Here is a 21,435-nt window from a genome sequence, read left to right on the forward strand (position 1 = left end):
ACCTCACACACACATTCTCAAACCCACCCTGAATTCCCACTCCCACTCCCACTCTCACTCCAACACACCAACATGCATACTAACACGCACACATACACACATGCACGCACACTTTCGCCTCCCCCCACGGCCCCCCTCCCCCTCCCTCCCACAGGGCCTCCCACTGCCTGGGCAGTGTGGTGATGGGTCAGCCGGCGCTGCAGTCCGCACTGCTACAGCTGAACGGCAGCAGCAGCAGCGGCAGTAGCACCAGTGGCGGCGGGAGCGGCAGTAGCAGCAGCAGCAGCAACGCAGCTGAGCAGCCGCAACAGGATCCAACGCAAGGCGGTGAGGCCACGGCCTCGGCCTCGTCGGATGCTACTGCCAACACCAGCAGCGGCAGCGGCAGTAGCAGCAGCCCCGCCCCCACAGGCATCATGGGGCCGGGGCATCCCGACCTGCCGGAGAGGCTCGTGTCCCTGCTGCGCGTCGCGTCCGGGAGCAGCAGCAGCAGCAGCAGCAATGGCAGTAGCAGCAGTAGCAGCAGTGGCAGTAGCAGCAACGGCAGTAGCAGCAATGGCAGTAGCAGCCAGACGGGGCGGCCACTGCCGGCGCTTGCGACGGAGGTGGCGCGGCTGTGCGGCGCTCTGTGCTTCAGGTGTGTGTATGCGTGCGTGTGTGTGTGTGTGTGTGTGTGTGTGTGTGTGTGTGTGTGTGTGTGTGTGTGTGTGTGTGTGTGTGTGCGTGCGTGCGTGCGTGTGTGGGGGCTTGCTGGCCAGCTGTCTCGGTTTTGCATGCTTGCTTCCCCTCCCCGTGTCCTCCCCGTGTCGGACCCCGCCCTCTCCCACCTGCTGACACACACGTTTCATCAAAACAAATATCTTCCAATACAACTGCGCCACACGCACACACCTACCCCCCCTGCAGTCTTTAGTGCATCCTGTACCGCTTTTCCAAACATCCTTGCAATCCCCCCTTCCTAAACTAATCATGAATGTACCTCCCCCCCCCACTCGGCACTTCACTTCATATTTGATACACACCATCCCATGGATGGCTACCCCCCCACCCCAACACACACACGCAGGTCCAACACCGCGGCTCAGCTGCGGCTGGCGCGGGCGGGGGTGCTTGAGGAGCTCGTGGGTGAGTGGGGCCGGGTTGGAGTGGTTTTGTGTTGGGATAGCTTTGTGTGTCGGTACTTGTGCATTACCTAAGATGTATTGTGACTTTGCGTTGGTCGTGGGCGCACACGCATGCCTAATGTATTTCCGGTGTTGAATGTGTGGGATGTGTGTGCGCTGCCGGCGGGCCTGTGCAGTGGGGCGAGCGGGGGCCAAGGTCTGGCCTGCCCCTGCCTCCCCTTTCGCCTGGGCGACTTCGCTTCATTTGATGACTCCCCACCCACTCCCCACTCCCCACTCCCCACTCCCCACTCCCCACTCCCCACTCCCCACTCCCCACTCCCCACTCCCCACTCTCCCCACTCCCAACTCCCCACACCCTACCGCCCACGCAGCCCTGCTCCGGCTCAACTCTGTTCCGGCCGTGTGCGCCGCACTCATGGCGGCCGCCAACCTGTGCGGCGGTTGCGCGCCCAACTGCCGCCGCCTGCTGCGACTGACCACGACAGACATGGAGGCGGCGGCGGCGGCGGGCGCGGCGGGCGCGGCGGCGGGCGACGGCGGCGGCGGCGGCGGCATCGCGCCCGAGCTGCAGCGGCTGCTGCGCGTGCGCGGTGAGTTGGTGTGTGGCGGCTTTGAGAAGGGGGTGCGAGTGTGTGGGTCTGGTGCCTGGGCTGGGCTCGACCACAGCGGGTGTGGAGAGTGCGGTGTGTGTGGCTGCAGCGGAGTGCAGGCATTACCTCCGGACGTGTCATGTGATGGACCTTCTACACCTCCACCCTTGACCGCCCTCGACGCCTCACCCCATACAACCCGCCACCCACCCACCCACACGCACACACGCACACACCCACCCACACCCAAACCCACACCCAAATCCACACCCAAACCCACACTACCCCCACTGCACAGCTGATGAGGTGGTGGCACGCGCCGCCTACCTCACAGCCGTCCTCGCCGCCGATGGAGCCGACCCGGCCGCCCCGGCTACTGCCACTGCTGGTGCTGCTACTGCCACTGCTGCTACTGCCAATGCCGCTACTGCTACTGCCACCACTGGCGCTACAGCCGCTGCCGCTGGTGGTGCAGCGGGAACGGCGCCGGCGGCGGCGCTGGCCGCTGCGGGCCTGGTGCCGCCGCTGGTGCGCTGCCTGCGCCACCCCTCGCCCGAGGTGGCGGCGCGGGCTGTAGCAGCCCTGGAGGCATTAGTAAAGGGCCACAAGCCCAACGGCATGGCTGTAGCAGCAGCCGGCGGCGTGCTGCAGCTGGCGGCGCTGATGGAGGCGCACGGCAGTAGCACCGGCGGCGGCGGCGGCAGTAGCTCGGCTGTAGCAGGCGGCGCGGCTGCTACAGCCACGGCGGCGGCCGAGGGCAAGGGCGCCGCGGCGGCGGCTGTAGCAGCGGCGAGCAGCAGCAGCGGCAAGGGTGCGGGCGGTAAGGTGGCCCTCAAGGGCAGTCGGAACGCGCAGCTTCGCGCAATGGAGGCGGCGGCGGCGCAGAAGACGCAGCTGGCGGCGGCGGCGGCGGCGGCGGGCGCCGAGGCTGGGCCGCAGGGAGGGGCGGCGGCGGCGGCGGCGCAGCAGCAGTCGGCGGCGGTGCAGGGTCTGCTGCGGAGGGCGGTGGACCTGTGGTGGGCGCTGGGCGGGCCGGCGGCGCTGGTGCGACTGCTGGGGCACAAGGTGGGTGTGGGGGGTGGGTGGGAGGTGCGTGCGTTGTCTTTGCGGTTGCAAAGGTTGGTATAGAGAAGTGGGGTGGGTTGTTGTGGTCCTTGGGTGCGATTGGGTACGACGTATGACAGTAACGGGAGTCAGGCCTGCACGGGGCGCTGGGTGGCATTGGGTCATTGTGTGAGGGACCTGCAACAGCGGAGTGGCTGCCCCCCCTGTGTGTGTGCCCCTGCCGTCGCGGAGCTGACACACAAACACGCAGAGATCACGCCCCCATGACTTCCCTCGCCTCGCCCCCTCTCCGACACACCATTACAACCGTACACCCTCCCACACCCTCCCCACCCCCTCCTCCCACCCCTCCCACCCACCCCTCCCACCCACCCGCCCACCCCAGTCGCCCGCTGTGTCGGAGCGGGCCGCGGCGCTGGTGGCGGAGACGGCCGAGGCGGGCGACGCTGCAGCGCTGTGAGTGGCGGCGTGCTGTGCTGTGTTGGGTGTTGATGGGTTGTGTGCCTGGGTGCCTGTGTGTGTGTGTGTGTGTGTGTGTGTGTGTGTGTGTGTGTGTGTGTGTTCAACCACGTAACGGTTGGAGGCATGTCTGGGTGTGGGGGAAGGACGTGTGCAGTCGGCTTTGGGGTTGCGTGCAATGCGTGCATGTGTGTGCGGTGCGCATGTGTGTGCGCAGTGCAGTGAAAGGGGCGTAAGGGGTGGACGCCCCTCCCACGCAACCCCTCACACGCACCCCCCTACACACACGCACACGCAGGACGCGACTGGCACGCGCGGGCGTGGCTCCCCCCCTGCTCGCCGCCTGCCGCCACCGCCACCCGGCAGTAGCAGCCACAGCCCTGAGAGCCGTGGAGGCGCTGGCACGCGCACCACCCGTGGCAGCGCCGGGCGGTGCTGCTACTGCTACTGCTGGTGGTGCTGCTACTGCTGCGCCGACGGCGGCGGCGGCGGTGTTAGGAGGTGGCGGTGGCGGCAAGGCGCAGGGTGGCAAGGGCGGCAAGGGGGGTGCCGGCAAGGGTAAAGCGGCCGCGGGCGGCAAGGGCGCTGCTACTGCCACCGCCGTTTCTGCTGCTACTGCCGGAGGTGCTACTGCCGGAGGTGGCGGTGTGAGCCTGAAGGCTCAGCTGGTGGATGCGGGCGCGCTGTCGGTGCTGCAGGCGCTGCAGGTAAGGGTGAGGGAGAGGGTGAGGGTGAGGGTGAGGGTGTGGGTGGGCGGGTGGGGTTGGGCGGGTGGGCAGGCGGATGTTGTGAAGAGGGTGCGGGAACCCGTGCTAGTGCACAACCTTTGATATTGAGATGCATCTGGGTGAGCGCCAGGGTGGGTGGGTGGGTGGGTGGGTTGGCACGTCGCTCCCACAAACACCCTCCCTTCCCACAATAACACATATTCAATCAATATCCCCCGCATGTACACACTCCCACACACACACTCACATCCACGCACACGCTCGCACCCACAGGCCCACAAGCGCGCGGCGGTGGCTCGTCAGGCGGCCGCGGCGGCCGCAGCCATGTTCGCATGAGGAGTGGATGCAGGAATGGAGGAATTGGAGGCGTCCGGGGGTTTAACTCTGCACCAATCCCGTCAGGAAGCAGTCGCGCTGCAAGGAGGCGGTAGTGGAGGCGCGCCCGCACCATTGCATTACACATGGCATACACACACACACAGCGGACACAGGGCGACACGTGGGGTCTTGTTAGGATGACGGCTGATGGTGATGTGCGGGTGGGGAGGTGGATGGCATGGTCCCCCCTTGCTTGCAAAGGGGATGCAAGCCCTGCTGAGTAGCAGGAATGCGGCGTTAGCCCCGCAATCAAGTTTGCAGCACTTTGGCAGTGGCGCCTGAGTCCTTGGGTGCTGGCTGCTGCGCCCATGCCTGCTGCTGGGGTGGCATTGTGATGTGTGGTGCGTGCGATTCATGCGATACGGTAATGCTGGCGAGTTAGGACGAATGCGGGGATAGGCGCAACGCACGCCGAGTGGTGGCGGAGAGCTGGCTGGGTCGTAGGCATGGTATAAGGCCAGGGTGGGACTACTGTGGTGAGTGGCAGGGGCGGTAGGTGCGGGCCGGTGCCGCCCCACAGCACACGGCGCCGGCAGGGCGCGGCTTGGGCAGCGGTCAGAGAGGAAGTGTGCAGCCTAGTGTGTGATTGATTACATGTTGTGCCAACAAGTAAGTTGCAATGCGCTTGCGGTTGGCGACCCACATACCGTAATGCCGCCTGCCGAGTACCGACTCAGCGCTCGCTCGCTTGTATGTATTTTGTTGATGTTTGCGCTGAGGCCGCCGGCGGCGCCTACCCACCACCCCTGTAGATGACCCCCGCCGCACCACGTGGATCGCTTCGCACGGGGGGCTAGCCCATCCAGAATGTACGAGACACGCTGCGTGAGCAAGCAGCCCGGGGCCAATTGCCCGGGGCCAGCCCGCTGCGCAGCGGGCAAAAGACGACAGCTGCTGCGGCTAGGCCAGGAGCCGTGTGGTGCCAGCAGGGTGCAGCAAGCGCCGCCGCGGTCATGAGCGCATCTCGCTCTGCATGAAGCTCGCCTTCCCCGGAAACCTATGCATACGTCAGGCTTGCCTGGAGCTAATTCTGAAAACCTATCTTGTTAAATTCAACACTACGTCACGACTGCGGTGTTGCGGTATTGCCTCGGTGTAGAACTCAAAGTGTATGTCCCCTTGCACTTGCCAGCAGCATTCCTCAGCCATTCCACATTTGAAAGTTTCCACGTATAACCATGGATATGGCTTCAGCAATACTGTTCATGGGCTTGTTCTTGTCGCTCGGCATGGCCTTCTCGGGAGCGATGCTTGGCCTCGGCATCGGCCACGGCCTTAGAAAGGGGGGTGAGGGCATTGGCAAGGGCATCGCCGATGCTGGTGAAAGCATTCGCCAAGGCCTTCAACGTCATGCGCGCGGCATCCTGTTTGCTAAACCTCACGACACGTAAGCGTCATGTTGCGGACAAGAGCACAAATCGTGGTGTATTATGTTACGCGTTTTCCAACCGATGGAGTCAGAAAATCGGTTCGAGGTATCGCGTGTGCTCCTTGTGCGTGCTTGCAGACCACCCCCGGAGCCTGATTTTGCGGACCCGACACCGGAGCGTCCGGGATGCGTCTGCAGCTGAATGGTGCTGCCACAACGTTTTATGTATTGGCGGCACTGGCACTGGCTGGGGACCACCTCTGCAGTAGGCTGCGGAGGCCCAGTCGCCATCAACCCTCACGTGCATCCTAGCTAGTAGCGTTGCGCATTCTGTGGGCACATACAAGCAGCGTGCAATTGCATTCTTCGCCGTATGAGCCGCAAGCATTGCCCTACAGCGCCTCATACTTTGCATTTCAACGCCCAACATTGGACGTGCCAATACGGTACGGTACAGACCGCACCGCACCGTGGGCAGGGACCCACCTAGATAGGGTTGGGCGTTGGGCAATTGGCGGCGGCTGGAATGAAAGTGATGTAGCTGACGAGGCTTACTTCTCAGGGTAAAACCACGAGGGTGGAGGCACCTTGCGACCACATTATTCCATCAGGCCATATCAGGGGACATATGATCCCGCCAAGCCGTGCATGTCATGCGGCGGTGAGCAGTGTGCGCGCCTTACTTCCTAGGTAGGCATGTGGGATTCGTAGGTTGGCATGTGGGGTTGATTGGCCACCCCCACTTCTGGCACCCCACGCTGGCATCCCGGCGTGTTGCTTGCGTCTCATGGATACGATATGCATTGTTGCCGGAGGGTGGTGTGGCTGGGGCTGGGGTTTGCGCAGTCGATCGCTGCTGCCCGGTTACATACGCCTCGCTGTGCTTCGATGCAACAGAGAGACCAACAGTTATGCAGTGATTGGAAGATAATGAAGGTTTGCATGGGGGTTGCGACACGGGTGGGCTGGCTTGGGCGGACTCAGGCGTGCGTGGGTCCGCGTGGGGGACCGCGGCACTGGCGTCAGGTGCCGATTATTGACAGATGGTGCGGGGAGTGCGGGGAGTGCGTGGGGGCTGGGCCCCAGGCACGATGAACACCTCGCCAGCGGCGGCGGCGGCGGCCTACCCCTGCTGGAGGATGCAGGCCCTGGGCCAGCAGCAGGGGCTTGGGTGGGCCTGCCTTCTCACGGCGGCCTGAGCGATGGAGCGAGTGCGGCACCACTGCGAGTTAAGGGGATTGCGTGTGCACACAGCAGCAGTGAGGTTTGAAGGGCTCCGGATCCATGTGAAGCGGCGTGGTGACCAGTCAAGTGAACGCGGGCTGCATGGCCACATGCATGAAAGGCGGGGCAGGCGGGCGGCATGGGCGCGATGCAAGGTCAGCACCCAGTGCTGGTGGAGCGACCAGGGCAGGCTGGGCAGCAGCAAAAGAGGCGAGAACGTGCCGCCGGAAAGACTAGTGTCACTGCTGAGGGTCGGTCGCGTCCGAAAGTAGTAGTAGCAGCAGTGGTGATGGCAGTAGCAGTAGCGTCTTTTGCTGTCGCCGTTCCTGCTGCCGAAGGTGCTACTGCCGGAGGTGATGGTGGTGTGAGCCTGAAGGGGCAGCTGGTGGATGCGGGCGCGCTGTCGGTGCTGCAGGCGCTGCAGGTAAGGGTGAGGGAGAGGGGGTTTGGGTGAGGGTGCGGGTGGGGTTGTGGGTGGGCGGTGGGTTGTGGGTGGATGGGTGCGCGGATCCGTACGAGTGTCCGTGGAATAATGGGATTTGGCGTTTCTGGGGTATGAATGTGGGAGCGAGCAGGATGGGGTGGGCGGGCGGGTGCCGGCAACCCCCCCCTCCCCCCATGGGCGCCCCCGCCCTGCCTTGCGCATCCGTGTCTTTTGTGTTGCTTGTCCATACACGCAGCTTCCCACACTTACACAATCACACACATCCACGCACACGCTCGCACCCACAGGCCCGCCACAAGCGCGCGGCGGTGGCTCGTCAGGCGGCCGCGGCCGGCCGCAGCCATGTTCGCATGAGGATGCTTGGGGATGAGGAGGGAGACGAGGCAGAGGAGGAAGTGGAGGTGGAGGTGGAGGTGGAGGTGGAGGAGGTGGAGGAGCGGGCGGGCCGAGGAGGAGCGGGACGAGGGAGGCGGCAGTGAGGAGCGGGATGACGGACGGCGGGCCCCGCAGTAGGGTGTGCGATGCAGGGTCAGTGTTAAGGCAGGTTGATGAAGTCCCCTAAGGTGCAGCTGATTCCCCAGACCCCGTAGGGGCGGAGAGGACGCATTGGCTGCGGGCCCGGCGGGGGGCGGCGTCGGATGCGGGTTCAAACACCACACACACGGACACACACACACACACAAACACACCTACACACACGCACGTGATGCACACACACAATCACACCTACACACACACGCATGTGACGCACGGGGCATCTCCCTGCGTGTAATCTTTTTTCGTTGTGCTCTCCCTGTTTGACGCCCGGGTCGGTCGGGCGACAATATCCCTGGACCAATCCCGTAAGGAAACAGTCGCGCTGCAAAGAGAAGCCGCAGCCGCATATGCGGGGGGGGGGGGGGGGGGTGCGTGGGTGGGTGATGACCAATAATAGCTAATGGGCGGCTGCGCGGGCGTGCGCTTGCTCGCTGCTGGGTGTGCCCCATGGGTGCAGCACATACAAGCGGGTTTGACACACTCGGTGACAGCTAGCAGGTGCAGACATGTCCGCTGGCTTCAAACGCGCAGTGTGCGTGGACGCGCGCGCGTGTGTGTGTACGTGTGTGGCCGCACAGCCCCCGCCGTCCCCCCCATACCGTACCATGATCGTACATGCCCTCGCTCGCACTGCGCATCTGGGCGCTTGCGTGGTGCTAGCTGGCAAGGCACCACGCATCGTATCCCGCTGTTGAGTCCAAAGCTGAACGTGCAAGAGGTTTGACGGCTGGACAGCTTGAGCCTCGGGGACGGCTCTGGTGACAGACATCTTCCAAACTAAGAAATATGAAGCATCTTCTTAGCAGCTTCTTCTGTACACAGGAGCACATGTTGAAGTGTCGCGCGGGTGTGGGCCAAAACCTGTGCGGACCTGAACCACATACACGTCCCTTACACACCGGCTGGCCCGCCCCAACCGCTGGACAGGCCTGGCGTCCGTCCCCAATGCCTGTGTTTGGTCCTCCCCTTGCAAAGTACGGTATGTCCTCCTTTGAGATGCTTGAAAGACACGCGAACATGACGTTGTAGAGCCGAGGCCAGTGAGCTAGCACAAGCAAAAAAGCAAAGCGTGAGCATGAGCAGCGACTGCAACTGCTACGTTACCTTTGACGAGATAACCGCGCGCCAAGCTGCGCCCCTCCGGCGTCCTTAAGCTCTCAGCTGGTGTATACGGCTGTCAGAGGCTGGGCTGGCGTAGACTGGCCGCAGACTACCAAGCGAAGGCTGCGATGCGTTGTGATAACGCGAACCCCAAGAGACCCACCTGGAACACAGCCAGGCATCCGCGGTGAGCCAGGAGTAGTACGTACATGCGAGGACAAGAGGAAAGAGAACGGCAGAAAGGAGGGTGCGGCATGGCGGTTGTCAAAACGTTGAGGCCGGCGCAGAAAACAAACCAGGGTGGCTGCCTAGCTGCGGCCGGGCTGACGCGAAGGCTGACTGGCTGCTGTATATGGTGAGCTGAGACTGGTATGAAAGGCTGGTGCCGGCCAGGCGAGTTGGGCATGAGGCGCCGCTGCATGGGGACACGACGCGCTGTAGGCCATGGGGTAAGTGACGGGTGCGGACCGTAGTACGGTTCCCCACACCCGTCCAGGAACCGGCCCACGCACCGTGCAGCGGGGCCGGCCGGGTGGAGGAACCGGGCTGGCAGCTGGGCTGGACGTCGCGACGTTGAATCGACAAGAATCTGGGCCCCACAGGGGGTTGGGGCGTGCTGGGGCGCTGTGGGCGTGCCGTCGGCGTGTCCCAAAACACCGAAGTCCACGTGAAAGCCAGAAGAGATAAACGCTGACAAGAATAAAGCCAGCAACGTTCCATAAATAGTCTCAGTACAAACGAGATTTGTGCAGGGCATCGTGCCAACCGCGTGAATCCTCATGTGGGCGCTCCAGGCAAGCAGTCAGGCACGGCGGCGGCGCCATCCTTTACTCCTTTACTCCTTGCCGCCTCCCTACTTACTTGTCCCACTTAGCCCGCGGCTCTTCCAGGTGGCCAGCGCGCGCACACCTCACTCCTCTCCGGGTGCGTGGCATGCAAGCATGTTTGCATCGCGTCGCGCTGCGTGCGTCTGGCCTGCAGAGCTGCATTCGGGTCCTGGACCAGCAGTTGGGCTTCCGCTGGCGCATGCAGCAGAGCAGGGGAGGGCAGAGCGCTGCTACGTATGTAGGCGCGGGGTCCAGATGCGGCGTACGAATGTAAGATTGAGGGAGTGTGGCTTCTTTCAGCCGGACGCTGCCTTCCTCAGGAAGACACGAGCCCTGCGCGGGTGCCGGCCCTTCAATGATCTGCCACCGGCCCCCACGCACCTACTTCTGCCCCTGTCGTCGTGTCGGTCCATGCTGCGCCACCACACACGCATTCGTTTGTCTTTTTGACGCGCGTCCGCATTCACCACGCGCACCCGCGCCCGGCCAATCAAGGCAGGCAAACAGTAGTTGCGATATGTGCAGTCATGCACTCATGCACGCACAAGCAACCCCGTCAAAACTGTGCACCCAATGGGACCAGGCAGACATTGCATGTGTCCATTGTATAGATGCGGCCAATCAAGCCAGCCGCCCGCCAGCCTTAAACTGTGAAGTGCGACCCTAGCACTTCGTTGTTGTCATCACCAGGGCTGAATTCCCACGCACTCTCTTCTCCTTTGGTACATAGGCATGCATATATGGTTGTACACACCAGCAGGGGCAGGCGGCCCCGCATTCCAAATGAAGCGCTCACGACTTTGCACGCGCAGTTAACCACTCGGCACAGCACAAACACCTCGCAAGCACATGACCGCCGATGGTCACGGGGCACGGGCTTCACCCCACTACTGCCTAACAACCAAACAAACACAAACCAAATCTGGAAGCATACATGCGCACGTGCGGTGTTGGACTGAGTGAGACACACGGGCCCCGCTCCTGGGCATGCACAGCCGCGCGTCCATACATGTTGCTCCGCACCTAGCTAACCAACGCAACGCACCGTCCTTTTAGTTCCTCACTTCCTCACTTCCACACTGCGTCAGTCGCTCTTGGCCTCCCCGGCCTTTGCCGCCTTTGCCTCCGCCGCCTCCTTCTTCCCCCCGCCCGACACCGCCGCCGCCAGCCGCAGTACCGCCAGCCCGTCCACCAGCAGTACGACGTACTCCCGGTACGGCACCGCCGAGCAGTACGACAGAGCCGACTGTACGGCGGCGCCGTACGACGACGGCGAGGCGGTGATGTACGGCGCCAGGTACGACATGTTAAGGTTGACGGCGTACAGCAGCCAAAGGGCGTGGGTGGCGGCTGGGACGAGCCAGGCGGCCGTAACCCGTACGGCATTGCGGGCGGCGGCGTGTCGTACTGCGAGGGACCTGGCGGCGGCTAGGGTGGCGGCATCACTGCGAGCGGGTGACAGAGAGTGGGAAAGGAGCTGGCGTCAATGGAGAGGAGGTCAGAAAAATGGCGGGAGCGTGTGTTCCCCGTGCGTGTGTACTGAGGCTGTTGCGGCGTGTAGGGTGTGCTGGAGTGTGGGTGTCCGGGGGGCGGGCTCAGATGGGGACGTGCTGGGGCGGGGCTGGGCTAGCCTCTGTGTGTGTGTGTGTGTGTGTGTGTGTGTGTGTGTGTGTGTGTGTGTGTGTGTGTGTGTGTGTGTGTGTGTGTGTGTGTGTGTGTGTGTGTGTGTGTGTGTGTGTGTGTGTGTGTGTGTGTGTGTGTGTGTGTGTGAGTGTGTGTGTCAGTGTGTGTGTGTGTGTGTGTGTGTGTCAGTGTGTGTGTGAGTGTGTGTGTCAGTGTGTGTGTGTCAGTGTTAAAAAAACGAAACGAAAGCCCGCCCCATGACGCGACGGAGTTACTTACCGATACCCACCATTTTTACCGAGCGTCGCGTGACTGTCGTGACCCAGGTAGTCATACTTACCCGCGATAAGCCTGGAACCCCACGGGCGACCATTCGGCCTGACCCCGCGTTGCACCTGTATGCGTCCATGCTCCGCACCCTGGGCGCGCTAAACAACGTTTACCCAGCACGCCTAATTCCCAGATTCCCGCCCGCTGGTCGTAGTCGAGCTCACCTATAGGCAAAGGTGGAAGCATGGGCATAGGGTGTGTGTCAGTGTGTGTGTGTGTGTGTCTGTGTGTATACATGCGACGCTGCCGCCACCTGCCGCAGCCCCCTGCTGCCAACGACTGCCCGCCCCCTCCTTGACTCGCCCGCGTGTGAGCGCGCACGCGGCGCCTCCGAGGGCGCCACACCGCCACACCGCCACACCGCCACACCGCCGCCCGCATCCAAGGGCCTAGCTGCTGCTGCGCTGCTTGTGGTGCGCCCTGGCCCTTGGTCCCTGACCCCCCTGCTGTCCCCCCCCCCGGCCTGTCCTTTTCCCCCTCCGGCACCGTCCCTCCCCTGCCCTTTGCGGCCCACCCCCCAGGCCATTTCACGCACCACACCCACCCAGATTTTTTTCCTCCGGGCACTCGCACGAGCCCTCCGGCTGTCCGGCACCTAACACACGGGCCCCCCCCCCCCCCCACCAACACCCCAAACCCACACACACACCGACACCCACACCCCAAACCCACCTGCCGCTGGGCAGCCTGTCCCGCAGCTCCTCCTCCGAGGCCGCCTCCGCCACCGGGCAGATACGGGGGTCGTACTTGTCGTACCTGTGCGTGTGTGTGTATGTTGGTTGGTTGGTTGGTTGGTTGGTTGGGTGTGTTTTGGTATGACGTGAACACGCCTTGACGGGCCCAGCAAGCCCACATAGGCGCCGGCAGCCCCGGCAGCCCCCCGCTACCTGCCCACCCCCCCCTGCCACGACCCCGGTCCCCTGTGCCCTGCTCGCGGCTGGGCCTCCTCGGCCCTCGCTGCCCGCCCGCCCCACAGCCCAACGTGCTCATCATGGGGCGCCACCCCCTCCCCTCCCCTCCCCCCCCCGCGCCTTCCATCCCCGCCTCCGCACACCACCAAACACACATGCACTCCGACCCCCCACCTCCCCTGGTTTGCTTTGGGCTGTTATTTCCAAACCCCCGCCCTCCACCCTGCACGGCCCCTTTCGCGCCCACTGCACACACACATACACACACGCACACACGCACAAACACACACACGCACACACGCGTGTGCGCACATGCGCTACAGCCCCAGACCCCCCCGCCCCTCAGCCCCCCCCCATCAGCCCCCCCCCATTCACTCACAGCGTGAGCACGAGGCTGAGCAGCGCCGCCAGTGCGCCCACCGCGCTGCCGGCCCAGTCGGCGCGGGCGGCGGCGGGATGCAGCACGGCGCGGCCGGCCAGCAGGCCCACGTACAGCAGCTGCATGCATGTGTGTTTTGGTTGGGCGTGGGGGGAGCAGCAGGTGGGGAGGGGGAGGTGCGGGGGAGGAGGGGGGGAAGGTGTGGTGAGGGTTGATGCGGGGGTGTTGATGCCTGCGCCAACGCCAACCTCCAATTCCAACTCACTCCACGCACTCCACGCACTCCTATGCGACACACTGCACTTCAATCCCCACCCACCCACCCTAACCCACCCACCCAACCCCGCCCACCCAAACCATCCAACCGCTATCCCACCCAAACCGGCCCCACCACAGCCCGAAATCGCCACCGCCAACCACCCAACCACCCCAACCAACCACCCAACCACCCAACCACCCTAACCACCTAACCACCCTAACCACCTGCAGTAGCGCCATGGTGCCTAGGTACTCGTGCCGCAGCGGCCGCAGCGCCGCCACGAACTGGCAGGCGTAGTGGCCCGCCGCCAGCAGCACACAGCCCAGCGTCTGGTGGTGGTGCGTGTCGCCCGGTGGTGTTGGTAGTGTGGTGCAGCAGCAGGAATGGAGAGGGAAAGGGGAAAGGGGAAACGGGGGGTTAGGCATGTGCCCGGGCACGTGACCCTCCCCCGCCAGTACCCTGGCGCACCCCAAAGCCAGACTTCCAGTTCCACAGCAGCTCCCACCCCGTCACGAACACACACATCTTCATGCCCCCATTCCACCACATCGCCCCCCCCCCACACACACCTATCGCCTCTCGCCGAGCAAAAGCTAAGTGCACCCACCGTGTATCGGAGGCTGTCGGCGAAAGTCTCGGGCGATGTGCGGAAGACGAATTTCTCATCCACGATGTCAAAGTGCGGGTAGGCTGCTGCCAGCATGGTGGCTATGTGGACGCCGGTGGGAATGAGCGGGAAGGGCGCGCGGTGCTGCTGCGCCGGTTCCGTGAAGGACGCGACGACCATTGTTGCGACGAGCGATTCCGTTCCCGGTTGGTCGGGCGGGCCAGCGAGTGTGGACTGGTGAGAAGGAGTGGACGCCGCGGTAGTGACAAGCCAGTGCGTTGCTGCTGACGAGAGAAATAGCGGAGCGCTAATACGTGCGCGGTGAGCGAAAGAGCTCCTCAACAACTAAGCGAGCAACGTGAAAAGACTCGGCTCGGAAAGGGCTTGCACGGTAACGCGAAGTCACAATTGTGGAATGGGAGTAAGCAATATGGAAATATGAAGGATAAATAAGTCACAGGAAAGAAAGAAACAGTTCGGCCCATCGTGTGCGAGTAGTTGGTTTGCAAAGGCCACCCACACCCACACTTTCCAGACGCTGCCAGCTGAGTTGTAAGCACATCTAGTGCATTCCAAACGGCCTGGCTTCTGGCGTGCGGGCCCCTTGGCGCTCGAGTGGCTTTTCGCAATTTGTGCCACGCAAGGCTGCATCCAAGACCCGCGACCCAGCATGCATGCGCCCTGCAATACTTCCCTTGCGTCTGCAGAGTTTCATGTTTGTTACGGGATTGCTCGCGTGCGCGGGAGCCGAGGAAGCCGAGGAATGCGCGGGGCGGGTGCACGTGCAGGGCTCAGCTGACCTCCCTAGTCCTCTCTATGCCCCTGCGTGCCCTGCGGTGCATGCGCGCGGCGCCCCTTCAAGAAAGCCCGCTGAGCGCAGCGTTCCTCACAGAGGGGGCGAGGCTGCAGCCCCCTAGGATTAGGCCTGTCCGTGACTGCGTGCGCGTGCACGGATGCACGGGCAGGTGCAATCCTAGGGGGCTTCGCCCCCCGGGGATTCTTGTAAATCGAATGCAGGGTGAAGCGCTTGAAGTAAGGCCGGGGGCGGCGGGCTCAAGAGGCCAAGAAAGGCTCAGCCAGTCAGCCCCGCAAATGCGATAGGCGGGGCTCAGCTCATTTCCTAGCTGTGCAAAGCTGACCTCCCCCCTACTTTACTTCAGAGGCCCCTGCCCGCCTCCGCGGCTGGGCTGCTGCTGGGTGGCCCGGGGGGCCCTGGGCCCGGTAACCGACAGCTGTGCGGGCTCGTGCACGGGAGTGGAAGCCCTTTGCGGGGCCTCGCGTTGGGCAAATCAATGAACATGTCCGCCGGTCGTGTGTTGCCTGGGCGCTGTGGTGCAGTGCTGTGGAAACCGTGGTCCGTCATCTGCTAGCTAATCCTTTCACTGGAAGGACGACGCAGCACAACGGGCGCGATACACAGCCGCCCCCTCGGCACCCTCCGCGCGGCTGACCTTACTATTGCAACTGCACTGCCGGCGAGACGTGAAGCCCCTGCAGGCGGCAATCAATGGTTCGCTTTCATAACTCTTCCCGGCGGCGTCAGCAGCTCCACCGCAGCCGCCGCATCACCGCCCCCCCCCCCCCTACACACACACCACCTCCTTCCGTACACCGGTCGTGCGCCTCTCCCCGCTCCTCTCCAATCGCCGCCTCCTGGCCTCCGCCACACCGGCACCACCACTTGCCCTCCCCCTCCCCCCCAAAAAACACACAGAGCCGCAGCTCACACAGAGCCGCACCATGCACAAAGCCGCAGCATACCGCTAGGTCTGGGTCTCGCCAGCTCCCCGCGGCCAAAGCTGTGCCGCTCCAAGCCTTGCTTTGCCCCCTCCGACTGCCAGCGCAGCACCTCACCAGCGCAGCCCCAAACATGAAGCACCTAGACACCTGACATAACGTGCGCTCCCAGCCTTCCCTACAACGCACGCACACAGCTAGTCCTCAGACACACCTGGTCCAATCCGGACACCTCAAACCCCAACCCTCAAATCCCCAAAACACCCCCACCCACAAACAGCCGCGGCCCGGCGGCCCCCTCCCGCCTCCACAGCCCTCCCTCCTTCCACTAAATCAGTCCAGCCTCCGCCGTAGGGAGTTGCGGCACCCCCCCCCCCCACACACACACTTCCACACCTCCACAGCCCTCCCACTAGTCCAGCTTGAGCTGCAGCGAGTCGCGGCGCACGCCCTCCCGCGTGATGATGAGGATCTCCACCTGGTCGCCCTGTGTAGGGTGAGGTGGGGGGTTGGGGCGTTGGGGAGGAAATTGTATGTACCAGCCCAAACTAGACCAAACCAAGCTAAATAGCGGAGCACAGGCAGTAGTTCTAGTAGTGGGCAGTGTGTGTTGGGTAATGCGTTGCCCTGTTCGTACCCCTGCGCCGCCGCTGTGTACTGCCTCCCAGACGCCACCCCCCATTGTGCTGCCCAAACATTCCCCAAAACACGCACGCACACACCCCATCGCACGCACGCACATACATACAGACACACACACAAACACACCATCACACGCCGTACGCGCATGAAGATACACACTTTCGTCACACTTTCATCACACCCGCAGTACAGGCCGTCCAGGCACGCACCGTGTAAATGTCGCGCTCGCCGGCGGACACGAAGGCGTCCTTCACAAGGTCCAGCGCCTGGGGGGGGGGAGGGTAGGGGTGTGCGATGGGTTGTGCGAAGGGGGGGCGGGTTCCAGTCATGATTAGTCAAGGAAGTGGTAGACGGTAGACGATGTTGGTGTGTGGGAAGGGGGCGGGGTATTTGCCCGAGCCTCCAAACGTAGGTCACAGTAGCCCAGGAATCGTCGGGAACGGCCAAACCCCTTCTTAACCCCCCCCCCTCTCGCTGACTTGCCCCAGCGCCAGCGCCATGAGGGTGTTCTGCGGCAGCCGCCACACCCCCAATACACACACACGCTCTCTCCCCTCCCCTCCCCCCCTCTCCCCTTCCGCCTCCTCCCTCTCCCCCCCCCTGACCTGCTCCAGCGGCAGGGCGGTGAGTGTGTTCTGCGGCGGCAGCGCCAGCGGACTGGCGGCCTTGAGCTGGTTGTCCAGCACCGGCTGGATCAACTCCTTGCCGCTGCCCTGTGGGGTGGGTTGATGGTGGTGGGGTGGTTGGGGGGCGGGGTTGGGTGGGTGCAGAGGAGGGTAGTGTGGATGGGGGTTGCATAGATGGTACAGAGAAGTGTAGCAAAGTAAACAGCAGGCGTAGGAGCATGACCGACGGCGTCCGCTGGTTCAGCACCAGAGCTCGCCGCAACGTCCCGTTTTGTGCTATACCTAATCCTAGCAGTAGGACTCAGTGAGAGGATATGAGCTCGTGTGTGCATCGTAGCCCCCTCCACACGTGCACACATACACTCAAACACGCTCCCCAACCCCCCATCTCCAGACCCGTTCCCCCCTCGCTCTCCCCCCGCTACCTGGCAGAAGTAGCCGGAGCGCTCGTAGGAGCCGATGGCGTCGTAGTTGTACACGGCTCCGCGGCCTGTGTGCGTGTGTGGGTGCGTGTGTGGGTGTGGGTGTGGGAGCGGGAGATGGGAGTGGGTGTGGGGAGGTGCTTGGGTGGGGAGATGTGTGCGTGTGCGTGTGCGTGTGGACAGGCCACATCCCCACTGCCGCCGCCCCCGCCGCCGCCGCCGCCGCCGCCGAGCGCAACAGTCACAGTGTTGCCACTCCCCTCACCCACCTAACCCATCCCTCCCTCCACCCACCCCCCAAATCCCGACCCCCCTCATCCCCTCTGCCAGCCCAACCCCAAGCTTCGCACCCCTGCATGTGTCCTCCGCCCTCTCCCTGCCCCCACGCTCTCCTCCTCCCTCTACTGCATTGGGTTCGGTTGCGTTTGGGCTGGTACCTGCAACCCCAGTCCCCTCACCCTGTTCATCCCGGCCCGCGCACAAGTTGAAGCCCCTTCCGTACATCCACACCCACCCACCCCACACAGACACGTCCGTCATATGCGTCGTATTTATCTATCCATCCATACACCTATCTATCCATCCATCTAAACCCAGTTTCCGCCTCACCCTGCTCGTCCAGCCCGGCGCACAGGTTGAAGGTGTAGAAGGGGAAGAAGCGCTTGTAGTAGAGCGTGTTGGACAGCAGCTTGGGGGTGTGGGCGTGGGGGGTGGGGGGATGGGTGGAGAATGGAGGGGTTGTGTGAGGAATGGAATGGAGGGGGCAGGGGGCAGGGGAGGGGTTACATTCATGATCGGATGTGTGTTCTGGTAGTAGCCAACCGCTCCAACCGTCCGGAGCCACACATCCGCATCCACACCACAAAGGCGAAAGCATGGGCCCTCCCCAACCGCAACCCGAACCGCCGCAAACCACCCCACCCCACCCCCCACCCTTCCCGCCCCCCATAATTCCGCTTCTTTATCCTGATCCCAACCCTTTTTCAACCTTGCGACCCCCTATTCCCCCCCTCCCCCCCCCCAGCCCCCTAGCCCCCCCCCCTCCCCTCCTCACCTGCGCTGTGGCTGGTAGCGACATGGGGCGGCCGTGGTTGTGCACGTACATGACGTGCCGGGCCTGTGTGTGGGGGTGTGGGTGTGGGGAAGTGTGACGGCCTGCCCTCCCTCCCTCTCCTACTCACACCCCACCCCAAACCCACCCCACCCCAAACCCACCCCAAACCCACCCCAAACCCACGCCACCATCACACATGCCGCACGTGCAGAGTCTACCCTATCCCCCTGTGCTTTCCGAGCACCCACCCCCGCCCTAAACACCCCACACAACCCCTACCCCACCACGCCCATCCCCACCCACACACCACATCCCCACCCACCCACCCACCCACACCCACACACCCACCCACACACCCACCCACACACCCCAACACACACACACACACACACACCATCCCCTCACCCACCCACCCACCCCACCCACCCCAACACACACCCAACCAACCACCCCAACACACACATACACACACGCACCCCACCCCCCAACCCCCCACCCATCACCCGCCCACACCTGCAGCAGCTTGTGCAGCGCCTTGCGGTCCGCCTGCATGCCCGCGCTGGCGATCACCACCTTGTCCGACCTGTGTGTGTGCGTGCGTGTTTTCACAAAGTGTGTCATCGCGTTCAATGGTAAAGTGTCTGTAAGCACAAACAAGTGTCGTGTCGTGCTGTGTCACGTTGCGGATACTCGCATGAGTGAACCGCTGCGCTGGGTCGTGCTGTGTGGGACGAACCGAGGCACGCGGCCGTGAATACGCTCAGTCAAACACGACACGGCAAATTGCCGTCAACCCCCTCCCTCCCTCTTTCTCGCCCCCCGACCCACAAACATCGTTCCCTCCCTGCAGGCCCCCCTCCCTCCCACCCTGCAGGCGTGCCACGTCCGCACAAGCCACCTGCAGCTGCGGCAGCCTCACCGCCTGCCACACACGACGCCCGCCAGCCTCCGGACGTGCATCAGTCCCTCCCTCCCCCGCCCCACCTGCCTTGATTGCGGCCCCCTGCCATTGCTGCAACACCCCACGCACCCACCTACACACGCACCACCAGCCAGCTTATGGCCGCACCCCCAATTGCCACCCTCTCAATGCCGTCCCCCCTCCCTCCCCTACACACCCGCGCACACGCACACGCATTCCCGCTGTCCCCCCCCTTTCCCCCCACACTCTAAAAGACTCCATCACGGCCTCTCCCCTCATCTCATCTCCTCGCCTCTACGATCGCCCCCCCCCCCCACTCGCACTCACAGCTGCAGCATCATGGTCGCCTCGCGCGTGAGGATGCTGAAGCCGGTGGACATGCGCGTGCTCGCGGCCACGATGCAGTAGTCCTCTCCCGCCACCGCAACCACGGTTCTGCAAGGAATTGGCTAACGTCATTCCACGCACTCCAACGCAGCACCAAACACCGCAAACGAAATGCAGCAGAAGGGGTTCGCGGGATCTGCTGGCCTCGCGCGAGAACTGGCAGCTTTGAGCTCACCCGCCGTTGTCATCGTATCTGCATATTGAAAATTGAGCACTGTTAGCTTTAGAATCTGCAAGGCATTTGCCAACTGTGCACTTACGGGCTCCACGCTGCGTGTTGCCTTTGCCCGTCCGCGGCGTCCGCCTGAACCTTGCTAAGGGGGTTGCCTAGTTGATAGGGTGAAGCGGTAGAAGCCATGGCTTTCGTTTTACGGTGAAGGCAAATGGAATGACGAGAGGGATCTGCTCAAATTTATCGCGACGTGTGATTTGATGTAGAGCTTGATAGTGCTTTCGTTATGTATAGGTACAAGTGGTGCTGTCGTGGAGTCTCCTCCATTCAAGGCACAAGCCCAGCTGCCGAACCCTGGTCACCCCATGCGCGCGTACGGTGCCGTCACCCCCGCGCCTGGCCCCCGGCCTTTGCAAGGCTGCCGCACCGGAGCGCCCGGAGCTGGGCCTCCCAGTCTGCTTCTTCTTCTGCAGAGAGCCGAGGGCCCTAGTGACACCCGCTCAGGCCCCTAGCTGCTTGTATTGATGGGAACGAAAGAGTGCGACGCTACACGAAGGGACAGTCCGCGGCTTGCAACGGCACCATCCCTCGCTGCGCCCATGGAACTCACAGGGCTTGCTTGCATCTTTGGGGAGCGGCACGGAACGGGCCCGAATGCAGGCCCTCGGGCGAGAAAGATTGGGCATTTCCGGGGATGCATTCCCGCCGCGTCGGGCTGCATATTTTGTTGGTGTGTGTGGTTACAAGGAGGTGAGCACGACGTGCATATGGTCCCCAAATCTCGCCAACTACCCTGGGTTGTAGATACCAGCCCAAACCGGGAGCCGGGGGGAGTTCGGGGGTCACGGCCCGCAATGCACGCCCGACCCATGGGATGCCAGTTGCCGGGCGATTCACTTGCAGCGCATCTATCGACGCGGCGTTGGGGCATCTCTCGCCGCCTGTAAGAGCTGTACGGTAGTTAGTTGGACCCCCGCTGCTGCCAGGAGCGCCAGGCAGCTGCTGGCGCCGGGCAAGGTGCTGGTGCCGGGCAAGGTGCTGGGTGGCACCCGTATGGCGCAACCCGCTCCTTTGCATCAATACCGTATGCATTGCCGGTTAGGAACAATGCATTCGGTGGGGTTGCAGCAGGGGTGCCGTGCACGGGCTCGGACCTGCTCGGGCCACCACCAGCTAGGCATGGCCACGGTGTGTTTCACACACGCCACACGCCATCCACGCCCCACGTCTACCCCTGGAAGCGAGGCACGGGCATGGCCAGCGGCGCTGGGGCGTACTAGCTAGCTATTGACGTGCTTGAAGCTAGGCATGGCCAAGCTGAGCGCATGCCACACGCCATCTATCCACGCGTGCCTTCTGTTGCCAAGCATTCCCAAGCCTCACCTTGAACCCCTAGAACAGTTAACAACCCGCCGATTCTCGGCACTCCTACGGGACTGGGGCGACCTCGACATTCCCGCCGCGGCATGTAGGCGCGTCAACCGGCATACATGGCTCGTCACAACGTTTCCGCT

General features: G+C 63.4%; 5 protein-coding genes across 5 annotated transcripts in view; 3 read left to right on the forward strand and 2 right to left on the reverse strand.

Moving 5' to 3' along the window:
- Positions 1-5,068, forward strand: part of CHLRE_26g756597v5 (uncharacterized protein) — a 10,392-nt gene extending 5,324 nt beyond the window's left edge. Inside the window, exons 8-14 of the mRNA XM_043072972.1 lie at positions 155-637; positions 1,067-1,125; positions 1,499-1,717; positions 2,016-2,782; positions 3,168-3,238; positions 3,540-3,948; positions 4,243-5,068. Of these exons, the coding sequence (XP_042914092.1) occupies positions 155-637; positions 1,067-1,125; positions 1,499-1,717; positions 2,016-2,782; positions 3,168-3,238; positions 3,540-3,948; positions 4,243-4,305 (2,071 nt within the window). The 3' untranslated portion in view covers positions 4,306-5,068. The remainder of the gene's footprint in view (positions 1-154; positions 638-1,066; positions 1,126-1,498; positions 1,718-2,015; positions 2,783-3,167; positions 3,239-3,539; positions 3,949-4,242) is intronic.
- Positions 5,069-5,346: 278 nt separating this feature from the next.
- Positions 5,347-7,128, forward strand: CHLRE_26g756647v5 (uncharacterized protein). Its single transcript, XM_043072973.1, has 2 exons — positions 5,347-5,734; positions 5,855-7,128. The coding sequence occupies exons 1-2, from the start codon at positions 5,526-5,528 to the stop codon at positions 5,916-5,918; spliced, it is 273 nt and encodes a 90-aa protein (XP_042914093.1). The 5' UTR covers positions 5,347-5,525; the 3' UTR covers positions 5,919-7,128.
- Positions 7,129-7,176: 48 nt separating this feature from the next.
- Positions 7,177-8,169, forward strand: CHLRE_26g756697v5 (uncharacterized protein). Its single transcript, XM_043072974.1, has 2 exons — positions 7,177-7,364; positions 7,673-8,169. The coding sequence occupies exons 1-2, from the start codon at positions 7,230-7,232 to the stop codon at positions 7,862-7,864; spliced, it is 327 nt and encodes a 108-aa protein (XP_042914094.1). The 5' UTR covers positions 7,177-7,229; the 3' UTR covers positions 7,865-8,169.
- Positions 8,170-10,108: 1,939 nt separating this feature from the next.
- On the reverse strand, positions 10,109-14,386 carry CHLRE_26g756747v5 (uncharacterized protein). Its single transcript, XM_043072975.1, has 5 exons — positions 13,960-14,386; positions 13,577-13,681; positions 13,094-13,212; positions 12,476-12,559; positions 10,109-11,295 (listed from the first exon to the last, which is right to left on the reverse strand). The coding sequence occupies exons 1-5, from the start codon at positions 14,137-14,139 to the stop codon at positions 10,935-10,937; spliced, it is 849 nt and encodes a 282-aa protein (XP_042914095.1). The 5' UTR covers positions 14,140-14,386; the 3' UTR covers positions 10,109-10,934.
- A 1,014-nt stretch (positions 14,387-15,400) lies between these two features.
- Positions 15,401-20,216, reverse strand: CHLRE_26g756797v5 (uncharacterized protein). Its single transcript, XM_043072976.1, has 10 exons — positions 20,010-20,216; positions 19,925-19,942; positions 19,690-19,797; positions 18,954-19,023; positions 18,441-18,503; positions 17,996-18,074; positions 17,390-17,454; positions 16,944-17,051; positions 16,548-16,604; positions 15,401-16,183 (listed from the first exon to the last, which is right to left on the reverse strand). Exons 1-10 carry the CDS (start codon positions 20,105-20,107, stop codon positions 16,109-16,111), a joined length of 741 nt encoding a protein of 246 aa, XP_042914096.1. The 5' UTR covers positions 20,108-20,216; the 3' UTR covers positions 15,401-16,108.
- Between the last annotated feature and the right edge of the window lie 1,219 nt (positions 20,217-21,435).

Source organism: Chlamydomonas reinhardtii (genome assembly GCF_000002595.2).
Source record: "Chlamydomonas reinhardtii strain CC-503 cw92 mt+ unplaced genomic scaffold scaffold_26, whole genome shotgun sequence".
Taxonomy (NCBI): domain Eukaryota; kingdom Viridiplantae; phylum Chlorophyta; class Chlorophyceae; order Chlamydomonadales; family Chlamydomonadaceae; genus Chlamydomonas; species Chlamydomonas reinhardtii.

Bases quoted from the DNA above. Each gene is read 5' to 3' on its own strand.
- CHLRE_26g756647v5 (XM_043072973.1), top strand. From the start codon at position 5,526: ATGGATATGGCTTCAGCAATACTGTTCATGGGCTTGTTCTTGTCGCTC. The intron at 5,735-5,854 runs GTAAGCGTCATG...GCGTGCTTGCAG, and splicing joins TTTGCTAAACCTCACGACAC to ACCACCCCCGGAGCCTGATT.
- CHLRE_26g756697v5 (XM_043072974.1), top strand. From the start codon at position 7,230: ATGGCAGTAGCAGTAGCGTCTTTTGCTGTCGCCGTTCCTGCTGCCGAA. The intron at 7,365-7,672 runs GTAAGGGTGAGG...TCGCACCCACAG, and splicing joins CGGTGCTGCAGGCGCTGCAG to GCCCGCCACAAGCGCGCGGC.
- CHLRE_26g756747v5 (XM_043072975.1), bottom strand. From the start codon at position 14,139: ATGGTCGTCGCGTCCTTCACGGAACCGGCGCAGCAGCACCGCGCGCCC. The intron at 13,213-13,576 runs GTGGTTAGGGTG...ACATGCATGCAG, and splicing joins GCACCATGGCGCTACTGCAG to CTGCTGTACGTGGGCCTGCT. The intron at 12,560-13,093 runs GTGAGTGAATGG...ACACACGCACAG, and splicing joins CTCAGCCTCGTGCTCACGCT to GTACGACAAGTACGACCCCC.
- CHLRE_26g756797v5 (XM_043072976.1), bottom strand. From the start codon at position 20,107: ATGGCTTCTACCGCTTCACCCTATCAACTAGGCAACCCCCTTAGCAAG. The intron at 19,024-19,689 runs GTGAGTGCGAGT...GCACACACACAG, and splicing joins GCGACCATGATGCTGCAGCT to GTCGGACAAGGTGGTGATCG. The intron at 18,504-18,953 runs GTGTGGGCGGGT...CCCCACACACAG, and splicing joins CGCTGCACAAGCTGCTGCAG to GCCCGGCACGTCATGTACGT.